Source organism: Chiloscyllium plagiosum, unplaced genomic scaffold, assembly GCF_037043375.1.
Source record: "Chiloscyllium plagiosum isolate Xiang-an unplaced genomic scaffold, Cpla_swu_hap1 HiC_scaffold_11, whole genome shotgun sequence".
Taxonomy (NCBI): Eukaryota; Metazoa; Chordata; class Chondrichthyes; order Orectolobiformes; family Hemiscylliidae; genus Chiloscyllium; species Chiloscyllium plagiosum.
This window is the reverse complement of record NW_028270149.1, coordinates 85,455,085-85,471,811: the sequence shown is the minus strand read 5'-3', so window position 1 is coordinate 85,471,811 and position 16,727 is coordinate 85,455,085. Positions and strand designations below refer to the sequence as shown.

General features: G+C 43.4%; 1 protein-coding gene across 1 annotated transcript in view; it reads left to right on the top strand.

The window, feature by feature from the left end:
* Positions 1-3,401: 3,401 nt before the first annotated feature.
* Positions 3,402-16,727, top strand: part of LOC148148869 (sodium- and chloride-dependent neutral and basic amino acid transporter B(0+)-like) — a 63,675-nt gene continuing 50,349 nt past the window's right edge. The window contains exons 1-3 of the mRNA XM_087991814.1: positions 3,402-3,551; positions 3,673-3,826; positions 9,985-10,116. Of these exons, the coding sequence (XP_087847940.1) occupies positions 3,402-3,551; positions 3,673-3,826; positions 9,985-10,116 (436 nt within the window). The remainder of the gene's footprint in view (positions 3,552-3,672; positions 3,827-9,984; positions 10,117-16,727) is intronic.

Below are 16,727 nucleotides of genomic sequence, written 5' to 3'. Positions count from 1 at the left end.
GCAATTTTACAGTTTCAAAGAAAAGTAGGCAATCCACTTGACTGCTTTTATGTTTTTGATGTTGGAAGAGACCGTTACAATTTTAACTGAGTACTAACAGGGATCTCTGTTGTATGAGCTTCTGACAAATAAAGGTTCACTTGGGACCATTCCCTTTAACCCCATCAGTGCTGTCAAACTTGTTAATGCAAAATAAATGCATTTATTCACTGAGTGTTGTGCAACCAATGCAAATACATTCCCAAAGTTGCAGCTCCCTCGGTACGGTGTGACCCATGTAGAGATGCACAGGGTACAGGAGCTGTACAAACCTCCACAGTCGCAGGTCCGGAGACATATCCCACCCCCAGTGAGGAGGGACAAAGTCTACCCAGTCAATGACATGGCAAAAGAATGAAAATCATATTCCTAAAATTCAGAATTTATCAGAGCCCAGAGTTGAATAGCAAAGGGAAGAGTACATGACTGGCAGTAACATTTCATTTGTTGAGGCAAGGATCAAGGAAAAGGCAATTAGCATGGAAAATAATTATTCTGGTCAATAGTAGAGATTGAGCAGCATGGTGGCTCAGTGGTTAGCACTGCTGCCTCACAGCGCCAGGCTCCCAGGTTCGATTCCAGCCTTGGGTGACTGTCTGTGTGGGGTTTGCACATTCTCCTTGTGTCTGTGTGGGGTTTTCTCCGGTTTCCTCCCACAGTCCAAAGATGTGCAGGTCAGGTGAATTGGCCACGCTAAATTGCCCATCGTGTTAGGTGCATCAGTCAGATGGAAATGGGTCTGGGTAGGTTGCTTTTCGGAGGGTCGGTGTGGACTGGTTGGCAGAGGGGCCTGTTTCCACACTGTAGGGAATCTGATCTAATCTAATCTAGAGGATTTCACATGAGCTCATTCTGTATCTGGGATTATCAATTACTGTCCTCTCTTTAACTCTTAATTCCAGATGTGCTGGAGGCCCTATACTGGTGATATTTAGAATACAGGCCTCTGGCACACCAAGGGGAATTGGGCATCAATGTGTGTTCAGGTTAGTTCAGTCTTGGTTTCTACTTACGTCTTCCATGTGGAATGAGGTGATGCATAGAGTGCAGTAACCACACCAGTCTCTTCACTAAAGAGCCAAGGGTATGGTTTGTACAGGCTGAGATAGGTGATCATTCAAGATATCATCAAATAGGAAGCCCTTGAGGAAATGTAAAAAACCTGTCCCAATCTCATGGTGAGAGATGACTGTAATGTTGAACACGTGACGAGAGGGTTTACAAATGAAAAAGACCAAATGGTTTCAAATCAGATGTCCTGGACCTCTAATGTTCAGATGTTTGAAAGGGATGTGACCTGCTCTGTGCTGGTTACACTCCTTCAGGTAATGGAACCCTATCAGTGGCATAGCAACAGTAACAGTTCCCACCAAGCTGCAGTGAGTCAGAGGCTACTGTTCTGGGTCAATGCCAAAATGGCAGCCAGTCAAATTTAAATTTAATTTGAAAACCTGCAATTGAAAAGAAATCCGGTCTCAGCAATAGTAACCAGAAAACTATTATAGATTGCTGCAAAAACACATCTGGATCACTCATATCCTTGAGGGAAGGCAATCTACTGTCTATCATTGGTCTGGCCTCCATGTGACTCCAGACCCATTGCACTATTGCTGATCCCACTGCCCATTGAAATAACCTGACAAGCTCCTGGGTTCAGGGACCATTAGGGGTGGGTAACAAGTGCTGACCTTGGCAGTGACGTGCACTTCCCACGATAGGAGATAGCGTAAAGTGCATTTTTACAGCAATCAACATTACACTGATGTAATGACAGTTTTCTAATTTGTGTCTCAATTTTACGGAAATGATATACATTGTTCAGCCTCCAAGTTACTGACCTCCGCAGTTAGACTTGATGCTATTTCATTTCAAAATGCAAATGTTCTCCAACCTGTTGATCTGGTAGAACTGCAATGAGATACAAAGTATTTGGATGGTGCAGTCAGACAATAGGAACAGTCTTTACCTGATGTGGAGCTGAATCATCCTTAATCAGACGTCCAGTGCTGGATACATTGGAAGACGTTTAGACAATACGACTCTCCCTAATCTTTGTATCCAACCCAAACATCCAAGCAAGTGGAAAAATCTCCCATCCTTGGTGATAAATGGACAGGGGACAATTGTTTCTTTGTAGGTCCTCGCAGATTGGCCAACAAGAGAATACGGTGAGTATTTTATCAAACCATGATAGTAAACTCCGAACATTCTGAGTGTGATGGTGTTCTGGGGACTTTGATTTATGTGAATTGTAATGGTTCTCTCTGGGTTTCAGAGTATTTCCAAATTGCCATTTGATTGCTGCAATTTAGACATGGTCTTGGAACTCATGGGGGCTTTGAGGGCAAACTAATAGCACTGACACAATGCCCTTTGAATCTGACGTCAACTTCAGTATTTAGCACAATTACAGATTAAGGTGGAAACCCTGAATTTGCAGTTGGTCATTTCCCGATTGTGCACAAGTTAACCTGTATCCCCCAGCTGTCTATCAGAAGCAAACAGAGAAATTCGTTTCTCTGACAAGAAAGTCCCATTTTCTACACTCAGCACAATGTCAGAAATCCCAGGTAAGAATCAGTATTTATCAAAATAACTGGGCCCGTGATAATCTGAGTAGTAAATGCTGAACAACTGACTTGGTTAGAGACAAACAAACTGCAGGTGCTGGAATCTAAAGGAGACAGAGAGGAGACTGGAAGAATGCAGCAAGCCAGTCAGCATCCGGGGGTGGAGTGTGCAAACCAAGGACTGTCAAAGGGAACAGTCCTTGTGGAAGACAGAGAGGGCGGGGTAGGGAAAGATGTTCTAGATGGTGGGGTCCAATTAGAGTTGGCAGAAGTGTTTAAAGCTGATTTGTTTCCAGCCCCTGTCACTCCCTTCCATTCCTCCCAGCCACCAGCTAGATTCATTCCTCCCATTGACCAACCAGGTTGTACCCTCTACCTGTCCTCACCTCTCCCCACTTCACCACTCTGCCCATGCCTCCCCCTTTATCTGCAGCTCCCCCCACACCCACCCCCAGTCCTGAAGAAGGGTTACACCCAAAATGTCGACTTCTCCACCTTCTGATGCTGCCTGGCTTGCTGTGTCCCCCCAGCCTCCTGCCTGTCTATTAACAACTGACTTGGCCCTGAAATATTCAACATGTGAAATGTTCTTACGGTTCCCTTTGCTTAATTACAGTGATTTTTAAACTCATCTTGTTACATCATTGCATAATGACTCTTTCTGAGGATAGTTCTGCTTGTACACATTTGTTATATCCCAACTCTTTAAATTTCTTATCGTGTGCTTTAATTAATTCTGATTTTCATTCCCTGATTGGGTGTCAGTGAGAATTATTTAATTCGATTGGCTGCATGGACAGCTGGATGTATCACAGCAGCTCAGCAATAGGTTCTCACATAAACTGTTCCACCATCAAAGTGGACATTGAAAAATGCAAGCTGACCAGTGAGGTTGTTAAATCTCTCAATACAGATCTCTTTGAAGTCAGGGCCAATGATGAGGTGATTGTTTTGGCACTGGGTATAAATCCCAAGTTAGTTTTTCCCTAATGGGTGAAACATGTGCTTTTTGCTTGAGTTCTGGTCTAATCTCTGACTCAGCCATTTCCACTCTCTCCCTCAGGTTGCCAACAATGATGCTGTAAATGAAGATGATGAGAATGTGGAGCGAGGTAACTGGTCCTCGAAGACTGATTACTTGCTCTCAGTGATTGGCTCTGCTGTGGGTCTGGGCAACATCTGGAGGTTCCCGTACCTGACTTACAAAAATGGAGGAGGTAATTTTAACAAATCCACAACACAGCAGAGAGAAAACAAAAGGAAAGGGAAGAATAAACAGTTTATAAATAATATTAAATTCCATTAAATTTAAAATAGTTTATTGAAGTTGGTCAATAATACAGGGTTCAATAATTAGATTAGATTACAGTGTGGAAACAGGCCCTTCGGCCCAACAAGTCCACACCGACCCGCCGAAGCGAAACCCACCCATACCCCTACATTTACCCCTTACCTAACACTACGGGCAATTTAGTATGGCCAATTCACCTAACTTGCACATCTTTGGACTGTGGGAGGAAACCGGAGCACCCGGAGGAAACCCACGCAGACACGGGGAGAACGTGCAAACTCCACACAGTCAGTCGCCTGAGTCGGGAATTGAACCCGGGTCTCTGGCGCTGCGAGGCAGCAGTGCTAACCACTGTGCCACCGTGCCGCCCACGGTGTTGACATAATGTTGACATAAAAGACAGTGAATTTAATCTGACATCTTTAAGTTGTTTATTGGGGGCCCAATTTTCCAAACAATGACAATCTCCCACAGATTTCCACTCTGATCCTTCCCTTATTTAAAAATAGAAGGAGTTCTTCATTCCTGAGATGAGATTCTGATCATGACTATTTCAGAAATGTGGAACAGTGTTACTGTTCTGACAGTTCTTTCTCAGCCTAGAACTGTAGTGGAGGTGGATAAGGAGCCGGGGGCTGGTTAGAGAAACCATGGTCCCCTTTCACAGCTCTCAGCTGCTATATCCTGAAACGTAAAGGTTTTTGCAGCCTCTTTGATAGCTGCTGTCCAACAGTAAGTATATAAAGGAAATGTGATATCCTGGCGCTGGGAGGGCAGGGTGCCATCTGGGGGATATGCCAGGGGGTGAGGTAAGGGGGTATAGACTGTGTAGCAGATAAGGTTATGCCTCAGATTTTACGCAGACACCACTGGTTGAAGACATCCAACTTTACCCTTTAAATATGAGACTGGAATAAAAAGACACAGAAGTTATAGTCCAACGATTCGAAGGGTCTGTGTCTGTGCTGCAAAACTGTACAATTCTATGAGTAAATGAGGATAAATTGCAAATTGAAAATTACTTTCATAGAATAAAAGAATGAAGCAAGGAGATAAGAGGACAATGTTGATCAAAGTTTCTCCTGCTAAAATAATGCCAGACTGGAGAATTGCCTTTTTATGAAGTTGCTCCGATTGCTCCCCAGTTACATTTTTAGAAAGTCACACTCTCATTTCCTCATTTTGATTGAATGATGGTGATGTTTTTCCTTAAATGCTAACATTCCTTCATTTCCATGAATGTTTCTTCTATTTTTAGTGGAGTGATTCGAGAAAGCACATGAAAAATGGTCAGAATCATTTAAAAAAATTAAAGTTCAACTTGGCTGTTTTCCTGGCTTGGAAATGCTGGTGTTGGATGGGGGTTTACAAAGTTTAAAATCACACAGCATCAGGTTACAGTCCAACAGGTTTAATTGGAAACACTAGCTGTCGGACCGACGCTCCTTCATCAGGTGGTTTGGAAAACCACAACTTACAACCACACTGCATGGACATTGTAAAGGGAGGCTACAACCACACTGCATGGACATTGTAAAGGGAGCCTACAGCCACACTGCATGGACATTGTAAAGGAAGACTACAACCACACTGCATGGACATTGTAAAGGGAGTCTACAACCACACTGCATGGACATTGTAAAGGGAGGCTACAACCACACTGCATGGACATTGTAAAGGGAGCCTACAACCACACTGCATGGACATTGTAAAGGGAGCCTACAACCATCCGCATGGACATTGTAAAGGGAGGCTACAACCACACTGCATGGACATTGTAAAGGGAGCCTACAACCATCCGCATGAACATTGTAAAGGGAGGCTACAACCACACTGCATGGACATTGTAAAGGAAGACTACAACCACACTGCATGGACATTGTAAAGGGAGGCTACAACCACACCGCATGGACATTGTAAAGGGAGCCTACAACCACACTGCATGGACATTGTAAAGGGAGCCTACAACCACACTGCATGGACATTGTAAAGGGAACCTACAACCACACTGCATGGACATTGTAAAGGGAGCCTACAACCATCCGCATGGACATTGTAAAGGGAGGCTACAACCACACTGCATGGACATTGTAAAGGAAGACTACAGCCACACTGCATGAACATTGTAAAGGGAGGCTACAACCACACTGCATGGACATTGTAAAGGGAGGCTACAACCACACCGCATGGACATTGTAAAGGGAGCCTACAACCACACTGCATGGACATTGTAAAGGGAGCCTACAACCACACTGCATGGACATTGTAAAGGGAACCTACAACCACACTGCATGGACATTGTAAAGGGAGCCTACAACCATCCGCATGGACATTGTAAAGGGAGGCTACAACCACACTGCATGGACATTGTAAAGGAAGACTACAGCCACACTGCATGAACATTGTAAAGGGAGGCTACAACCACACTGCATGGACATTGTAAAGGGAGCCTACAACCATCCGCATGGACATTGTAAAGGGAGGCTACAACCACACTGCATGGACATTGTAAAGGAAGACTACAACCACACTGCATGGACATTGTAAAGGGAGGCTACAACCACACTGCATGGACATTGTAAAGGGAGCCTACAACCATCCGCATGGACATTGTAAAGGGAGGCTACAACCACACTGCATGGACATTGTAAAGGAAGACTACAACCACACAGCATGGACATTGTAAAGGGAGCCTACAACCACACTGCATGGACATTGTAAAGGGAGGCTACAACCACACTGCATGGACATTGTAAAGGAAGACTACAACCACACAGCATGGACATTGTAAAGGGAGCCTACAACCACACAGCATGGACATTGTAAAGGGAGCCTACAACCACACTGCATGGACATTGTAAAGGGAGGCTACAACCACACTGCATGGACATTGTAAAGGAAGACTACAACCACACTGCATGGACATTGTAAAGGGAGGCTACAACCACACTGCATGGACATTGTAAAGGGAGCCTACAACCACACTGCATGGACATTGTAAAGGAAGACTACAACCACACTGCATGGACATTGTAAAGGGAGGCTACAACCACACCGCATGGACATTGTAAAGGGAGCCTACAACCACACTGCATGGACATTGTAAAGGGAGGCTACAACCACACTGCATGGACATTGTAAAGGGAGCCTACAGCCACACTGCATGGACATTGTAAAGGAAGACTACAACCACACTGCATGGACATTGTAAAGGGAGTCTACAACCACACTGCATGGACATTGTAAAGGGAGGCTACAACCACACTGCATGGACATTGTAAAGGGAGGCTACAACCACACTGCATGGACATTGTAAAGGGAGCCTACAACCATCCGCATGGACATTGTAAAGGGAGGCTACAACCACACTGCATGGACATTGTAAAGGGAGCCTACAACCATCCGCATGGACATTGTAAAGGGAGGCTACAACCACACTGCATGGACATTGTAAAGGAAGACTACAACCACACTGCATGGACATTGTAAAGGGAGGCTACAACCACACCGCATGGACATTGTAAAGGGAGCCTACAACCACACTGCATGGACATTGTAAAGGGAGCCTACAACCACACTGCATGGACATTGTAAAGGGAACCTACAACCACACTGCATGGACATTGTAAAGGGAGCCTACAACCATCCGCATGGACATTGTAAAGGGAGGCTACAACCACACTGCATGGACATTGTAAAGGAAGACTACAACCACACTGCATGAACATTGTAAAGGGAGGCTACAACCACACTGCATGGACATTGTAAAGGGAGCCTACAACCATCCGCATGGACATTGTAAAGGGAGGCTACAACCACACTGCATGGACATTGTAAAGGAAGACTACAACCACACTGCATGGACATTGTAAAGGGAGGCTACAACCACACTGCATGGACATTGTAAAGGGAGCCTACAACCATCCGCATGGACATTGTAAAGGGAGGCTACAACCACACTGCATGGACATTGTAAAGGAAGACTACAACCACACAGCATGGACATTGTAAAGGGAGCCTACAACCACACTGCATGGACATTGTAAAGGGAGGCTACAACCACACTGCATGGACATTGTAAAGGAAGACTACAACCACACAGCATGAACATTGTAAAGGGAGCCTACAACCACACAGCATGGACATTGTAAAGGGAGCCTACAACCACACTGCATGGACATTGTAAAGGGAGGCTACAACCACACTGCATGGACATTGTAAAGGAAGACTACAACCACACTGCATGGACATTGTAAAGGGAGGCTACAACCACACTGCATGGACATTGTAAAGGGAGGCTACCACCACACTGCATGGACATTGTAAAGGGAGGCTACAACCACACTGCATGGACATTGTAAAGGGAGCCTACAACCACACTGCATGGACATTGTAAAGGGAACCTACAACCACACTGCATGGACATTGTAAAGGGAACCTACAACCACACTGCATGGACATTGTAAAGGGAGCCTACAACCACACCGCATGGACATTGTAAAGGGAGCCTACAACCACACTGCATGGACATTGTAAAGGGAACCTACAACCACACTGCATGGACATTGTAAAGGGAACCTACAACCACACTGCATGGACATTGTAAAGGGAACCTACAACCACACTGCATGGACATTGTAAAGGGAGGCTACAACCACACTGCATGGACATTGTAAAGGGAGGCTACAACCACACTGCATGGACATTGTAAAGGGAGCCTACAACCACACTGCATGGACATTGTAAAGGGAACCTACAACCACACTGCATGGACATTGTAAAGGGAGGCTACAACCACACTGCATGGACATTGTAAAGGGAGGCTACAACCACACTGCATGGACATTGTAAAGGGAGGCTACAACCACACCGCATGGACATTGTAAAGGGAGGCTACAACCACACCGCATGGACATTGTAAAGGGAGCCTACAACCACACTGCATGGACATTGTAAAGGGAGGCTACAACCACACTGCATGAACATTGTAAAGGGAGCCTACAACCACACTGCATGGACATTGTAAAGGGAAGCTACAACCACACTGCATGAACATTGTAAAGGGAGCCTACAACCACACTGCATGGACATTGATAAATTCAGGCAGAGATTTACTTGTACATCCTATCATCTCATCACTTGTATCTGTTGCTCTTAATGTGGTCTCCTCTGCATCAGACAGACCATGTGCAAACTCGCGGGACAGTTAAGGGAACATCTCTGTTCTGTATGCACCAACCAACCCTACCTTCCCTTGGCCATGTACTTCAACCCCCTCTCTCACTCCCCAAAGGACATATCCATTCTGTGCCTCCTCCACTGCTGACACAAGGCCACCCACAAACTGGAAGGGGAACACATCATCTTCCGTCTTGGGAGCCTACAACCACATGACATGAACATTGAATTCACCAGTTTCCAAATCTCCCCTCCCCCCATCCCAGATCCGACCCTCCAACTCGAATCCGACCTCTCCATCTTTCTTCCCACCTATCCACTCCACCCCTTCCACTGACCTATCACTACCACCAGCTTTGCCCACCTGTCGCCTACTTTTCCCCTAGCCCCACACCTTTCCCCCAATTCATTTCTCAACTCTCGTCCCCCTCCCGAAAACTGAAGAAGGTTCCTGCCTGAAATGCCAACTCTCTTGAACCCCGGATGCTGCCTGACCTGCTGTGCCTTTTCCAGTGCCACATTGAAGTAAAAATGCTAACAACTTTAACAATATGCACATCTTCAAATCTATATGTTTGATGAAGCTCATCCACATAAATCTTAAAGAACATTCATTTGGTGTATCTCACTCTGCCCTATGACACTGAAATGTCACCTCGATACAACAGAGATATCCTCTCAAACAAACTGTCATCAGGATCAATGAAAGAGGAGAACATTAATTTCTAGTGTCGGGAAAAAGACGTGATTATAAATGACTCTGGATAGATAGACAGATGGAAAATAAAATGGACAGCAAGACAGAGAGAGACATATTTCAGATTGGTTTCAGAAGTTTACTTTGAGTGATTATTCTAATCTTTTCAAATCTAATGCAACCCTGAAATTGTTTCCTCCATTTTCCAGCTGTATTCCTTATTCCCTACACCCTCATGTTGGCACTCGTTGGGATGCCACTGTTTTTCTTGGAAACTTCCTTTGGACAGTTTGCCAGCCTCAGTCCTGTGGCAATCTGGAAAGCTGTGCCCATGTTACAAGGTTAGTGTTTATTCCACAGCAGTCTAAATGGTCTTGGGCACTTCATCAAGAAATACTGGTTCTGTCTTGTGATCTAATGGAGACTTGGTGAATTACTGGCTGTAACCTGATCTTCCTCCTACTTCACAAAGGCCAAAGCAGGCTGTGAAGAGACAGGCATCATCAGTGAAATGTCTTCATTTCTTGTTCAATACCCGCCCTGTTGGTGAAATAGTAATATTGGAGCTGGGTTTATTTTCAATTTTATAAATCAAAAAATCAAGTCAATTATCTGACACCAGGTGAAAAGAAAGAAATAACTTGAGGTTTCATGAGAATCATACAAAGTCTTCAGGTGTTTTCCTGTCAACACTGGAGTTTGGAAGTGCAGTAATCTGGGGAAATCTTGTCAAGGGAAGACTTTACACCCTGCCACACACATTGCTGCGAACGTAGCGCTGTGTTCAACTGAGTCTATTATTTCACCATTCAATGACATCATGGCTGATCTGTCCCTCAATTCTGTGCTTACTACATACCCCCCTGTTCCCTGTGACTGATGAGAATTAATCAATCTTCAGTTTGAGCAGTAACACCCACAGCTTTATGGACAAATGATTCAAGATTACCAGTGTCTTTAGTGAGAAAAATTCATTCCTCATTCACACAGTGACTGGTCTCTAATTTTAAACAAATGTTTCCTTTTATTTTTAATCCTAGAAACCTGATGAAACAGATTTTCTGCACTTATGTATCTGAATTTCCTAATTATTTAAAGGGTGTCTCTTAAATTAATCTTCGTCTCAATGAATACAACAAATATAATCATTCTTCAAAAAGTAACCTTTTAAACTCTGACACTATTCCTATCACCACCAGCTGTGCACTGAGCTGACCTTTCTGAGTTATGATGCTGAATCTGAATGAACCAGACGCCATCAGAGTAAATCTCTGGACAATACAACACCAGCTCCTTCCTGTGTTGTAGCTCCGTGAACAATTCCAATCGCCATTTTGGTTACATTTATTATTGTGTGTACATGGACATCAAAATCCCTTTGTTCCATATATCAAAGCTCCTGATCCGTAAGATTCCATTTATCCTTCAATAATGGGTTCGCGTTCAGATATTTGTAATTATCAAGTAAATGAGGCATTCATCTACCAGTATAAATAACTGGCATCATGTCAGCCTTTATTCCTGCTGTTGGGTGAGATTACCATAATACCCCAGATTAATCTAAACACACGTGATTCCTGAGTTAAGCGCTGTGGGAAAAGGGGAACTGGTGAATGTCCTGTTTCCATAATGTTACATGACAAAGGTTTTTCATAAATAGAATCACCGAAACCCTACAGTGTGGAAACAGGCTGATTTGGCCAATCAAGTCCACACCATTGCTCCATGCAGCATCTTCCCCAGACTCACCATCCTACCTTGCATTTTCAATGGCTCTCCACCTAACTTGCACAACATTGGACTGTGGAAGATAGATGGAGCACCCAAAGGAAACCCACACAGACATGGACAGAATGTCTGTGTGGAGTTGCACAGTCACCTGAGGCTGGAATCGAACCCAATATCTGGTGCCATAAGGCAGCAGTGCTAGTCACTGGAGTCCCAAGCCATCCCCGCATACGTTCATGACATGTAGGAGCAGAATTAGGCCATTCCACCAATCGAGTCTGCTCCACCATTCGATCATGGCTGATTTGCTCCTCCACCCCCATTTTCCTGCTCTGTCTGCATAATCCTTCAACCCATTACCAATTAAACATCTGTCTGACTCATCTTTAAATTTGCTCACTGTCCCAGCGTCCATTGCATTTTGGGGTATCAAATTTCACAGATTCACAACCTTTTGGGAGCAGTAGTTTCTCCTCAATTCTGTTTTAAACTTGCTACCCCTTATCCTAAGATTATGACTTCTCGTCTTAGAATGCACCACAAGAGGAAGCATCTCTTCCACATCTATTCTATCCACACCTTTTATCATCTTGAATAGCTCAATTTGACCTCCCCTCATTTTTTTAAATTCCAGAGATGTAGGCCGAAACTGTTCAATCTCTCTTCATACGACAAACCCCTTAATTCTGAAAGCAACCTAGTGAACCTCCACTGACCTGCCTCAATGTCATTACAGCTTTCCTCAAATATGAACACCAAAACTGTGCACAATACTCCAAGTGTGGTCTCACCAATACCTTGTGTCATTGCAATAATACTTCCTTACCTTTATATTCTATTCATTTGGCTGTAAAAGCCAACATTCCATTTGGTTTCTTTATGATCTGCTGTACCTGCATACTAGTTTTCTGTGACTCATGGATGAGGACACCCAGATCCCTGTGTACCATAGCACCCCAAAATCTCTCCCCATATTGATAATAGGTTGCCTTTCCATTTTTCCAACCAAAACGCATGCCCTCACACTTATCCACATTTTGGCCTACTCTCCTACCTATCTATGGTCATTTATAAGGTTCTTATGTCCTCATTGCAATTGACCGTCTTATGTCATCAAAATTATTCTTATGCCATCCACTAATTTGGCTAAAGAGCCTTCTATCCCTGTATCCAAGTTGTTAATGTATATTGTAAATAGCTGGGGTCCAATGACCTTACCCTGTATCCCACGATTTACTTCTTTCCATCCAGAAAAGAAACCATTTATCCTGACTCTCTGTCTTCTGTCCATCAGCCAGTCACCTGTGCAAGCTAATAAATTACCCCTAATCCCATATGATCCAACTTTGGGAATTAACCTTTTGTGTGACACCTAATCAAAAGCCTTCAGGAAGTCGAGGTATATTACATCTACAGGATCCCTATAATCCACTTTGTTCGTTATATCATTGAAAACCTCTACCGAATTAGCCAAACATGATTTGCCCTTCATGCTGACACTGATGGATAGCGTTTTGACTTTCCAAATGTCCTGACATTGCTTCCTTGATAATTGGTCTGACCCTTCCCCAACAGTAGATATTAATCTAACTGGTCTTTAATTTCCCATGTATTGCCTCTCTTTCTGAGTAAGGGCATTGTATTAGCATTTTTCCAATCCACTGTCCCCTTTCCTGTGTTCAGGGAATTTTGGAATATTGTAAACAATGGATCCACCATCTCTACCACCGCTTCCTTTAATATCCTAGGAGGTAGGCCATCAGAACCGGGGCATTTTCTGCCCTCAATCCTCCTAGTTTCCTGAGTACCTTTTCCCAATCGATTTTGATTGTTCTTAGTTCTACCCCTTTTACTGCCTCTGACTTGGAATGGTAATATTATCCTCCATCATGAAAACTGAGGCAAAGATTCAGCATCCCTGCCATTTCAGTGCTCCCCACTATTAACGCTCCGATTTCTATCTTCCAAGGGACTCTTTTCACTTTTATATACCAGTAGAAACATTTGCTATCCTTTTTGATATTTTGTACTCACTTTCTTTTGTAATTTACCTTAGCTCTTTTTATTAATGTTTTTCTATTCTTTTGTTTATGGTTAAAAGTTTCCCAATCTTCCAGCCTGCCATTAGTCTTTGCTTTGGGCATACCTTAGTTTTTGACTTGATATTGTCCTTCAACTCCTTGTTTATCCATAGATGTATTTACCCTCCTTACCATCTCTCTTCCTTACTGGTATATATTTTAGTTGTGAGGAATTGGGTAGCTCTTTAAACAACAGCCACTGCTCATCCACTTTCTTACCATGTAGCTTTCCTGCATAATCTACTCAGACCAAATGTGTCCTCATGCTCATGTAATTTCATGTGTTTAATTCCAGAACACCATTGTGGGACTCTGCTTTCTCACCCTCAAACTGAATTTTGATTTCTACCATATTCTGGTCACTACTCCCTGGAAGATCTTTAACTGAGATTTCATCAATTAATCTCTCTTCATTTCACATTACCAAAACCAGGGTAGTCTGCTCCCTGGTTGGTTCCATAACATTATGTTCTAAGAAACAATCTCAAATACATTCAATGAACTCTGCCTCCAGGCTATCCTTGCCAATTTGATTCTTCCAATCTATGTGCATGTTAAAATCACCCATAATTACTGCTGTACCTTCCTTGTAAGTCACTAATATTTCCAGATTTATACTGTGCTGCACTGCAGAACTCCTGTTTGGGGACCTGTAGATTATTGCAACCAATTCCTTCCTCCCTTTGCTATTTCTTATTTCTATCCAGACTGATTTGACATCTTGATCTCCTGTGCTTATGTCATTTCAAATGAGAACACTGATCTCTTCCTTCACCAGCAAAGCTCCACCACCTCCTTTTCCTTTCAGTCTATCTTTCCAAAATGCTGAGTAGCCTTGGATATTCAATTCCCAGACCTGGTCTCCTTGTAATCATCTCTCAGTAATCACAACCAAATTCTACCCTTTTGTTTCTATTTGCACTGTTAACTCATTAATATTGTTTTGAATGCTCCATGCATTCAGAATCAAAGCTTTAGAATTTGATCTCCTGGTAAATTTTCCACTGCTATTTAATAATTCCTTGTTGCATAAAGCTGTTCACCTGATCTGTCCCTCACCACTATTGTCTGATAACCATCCACCACATTGCTAACCTGCACTCTTACCTCCTCCTTGAATTTAGGTTTTCTAATTTTCCTTACAACTGAACTCTCCCTTCGACTATTTAGTTTGAAGACCTGTCCACAGCCCGACTTACGTGATTCTCAAGGACTCCGGTTCCAGCACGGTTCAGATGAAAATTGTCCCGTTGGAACAGGTCTCTTTGTCCCCTCTACTGGTGCTAATGTCCCATGAATTCAAATCTATTTCTCCCACACCAATCTTTAAGCCACACATTTACCTGCTTAATCATGTTGACCCTCTGCCAATTAGCTTGTGGCTTAGGTAGCAACCTAGAGATTATTTCCTTTTTGGTTCTGCTTTTTAATTTAGCTCCTCGCTCTTCTTCATGCTCGCTTAACAGAATCTCTGCCCTAGTTTTATCGATGTCGTTGGTACCTATTGGATCTTTACCCTCCCTCTCCAACTTCCTTTGTAGCCCAGGTGAAATATCCTGAACCCGAGCAGTGAGTAGGCAATGCAACCTTTGAGACTCTCGATCTTGGTCACAGAGAACAGATGTCTATGCCCCCAACTAAGATGTGTGACTGTCTCCTGAAACTCAGCGTCCAGTTAACTCTCCCCCTCCCTGTCACAACATCCAAAGCTCAGAATTCAGCACATCAACTCTGAGCTAGATTTCCTTGAGTAACCAACATTTACTACAGACATAGTCACTGAGACCGACAATGGTGTCCAACAGCTCCCACATCATGCAGGAACAACACATCACCTGACCTTCTATCCTCATTTAATTAATTAGTTTTGAATTTGGGTTTTTTAAAAAAAATTAACTGCTTATGATCTCAATCTTAACATAAGTTATAAACAATAATCTAGCATGTATTCAATTGAACACAGACTCAACGTTAACACAGATTCAAACTTAGCAGATTCCCTATTAGCCAATCAAGTCATAGCCATCCTGTGACATTATTTTTCAGCTCCCCCCTCAGTTGAAACACTCAGAATCAGAAACTCTTACCTTCCCAGGCTGCCCTCTGGTTCATTCCCACTCAGGCCTGCTCCTGAAGTGAAGGCCCCAAATCCTCATGGTAAGTTTTTATATCACTTAGCTTCCCAGTCTGCCCTCCGGATCATTCCTGCTCAGCTCCACTCCTGAAGTGAAGGCCGCATATGCCCGTGGTAAGTATTTCTATCACTTACTGTCCGAGGCTGCTCTCCGGCTTGCTCCCTCTCAGTTCTACTCCTGAAGCGTCGGCCGGAAACCCCAGAGATAACTTTTGACATCACTTACTGTCCCAGGCTGCCTCCAACTATTCCTGCTCAGCTCCCCTCCTGAAATGAAGAGCACCACTCCTCCCAATCTGCTTCAAAGTGATGCTGACTTAATGGACTCCCGTCCCAGTCAATTTACTATTAATTTATATTCATAATTTAAAGATATTAATGAGAAGAAGGGACTGAATTAGAATACCAAATTTCTGATAACACAAAGATAGTTAGGAAAGTAGGGAGAAGATAAGAAAGCTAATAGGTTTAAGTGTGAAAGCAAATATCTGACAAATGGAATCTACAGAACCGTAAAATTGCCCATTTTTGCAGGAAAAATTGATAAGGACAGAGCGGTAGACATGATCTATATGGATTTCAGTAAGGCATTCGACAAGGTTCCTCATGGGAGACTGGTCATCAAGGTTAGATGAAATACAGGGAGAACTAGCAATTTGGATGCAGAACTGGCTCGAAGGTCGAAGACAGAGTGTGGTAATGGAGGGTTGCTTTTCAAACTGGAGGCCTGTGAGCAATGGAGTGCCACAAGGATAAGTGCTGGGTCCACTACTTTTCATCATTTTTATATATTATTTGTAAGTGAACACAGGAAGTATAGTTACTAAGTTTACAGATGACACCAAAATTGGAGGTGTAGTGGACAGCGAAGAAGGTTACCTCAGAGTACAACAGGTCTTGGCAATGGGCTGAGGAGTGGTAGATGGTATTTAATTTAGATAAATGGGGGTGCTGCATTTTGGAAAAGCAAGTCAAGGCAGGATTTATACGCTTAATGGTGTGTTCCTGG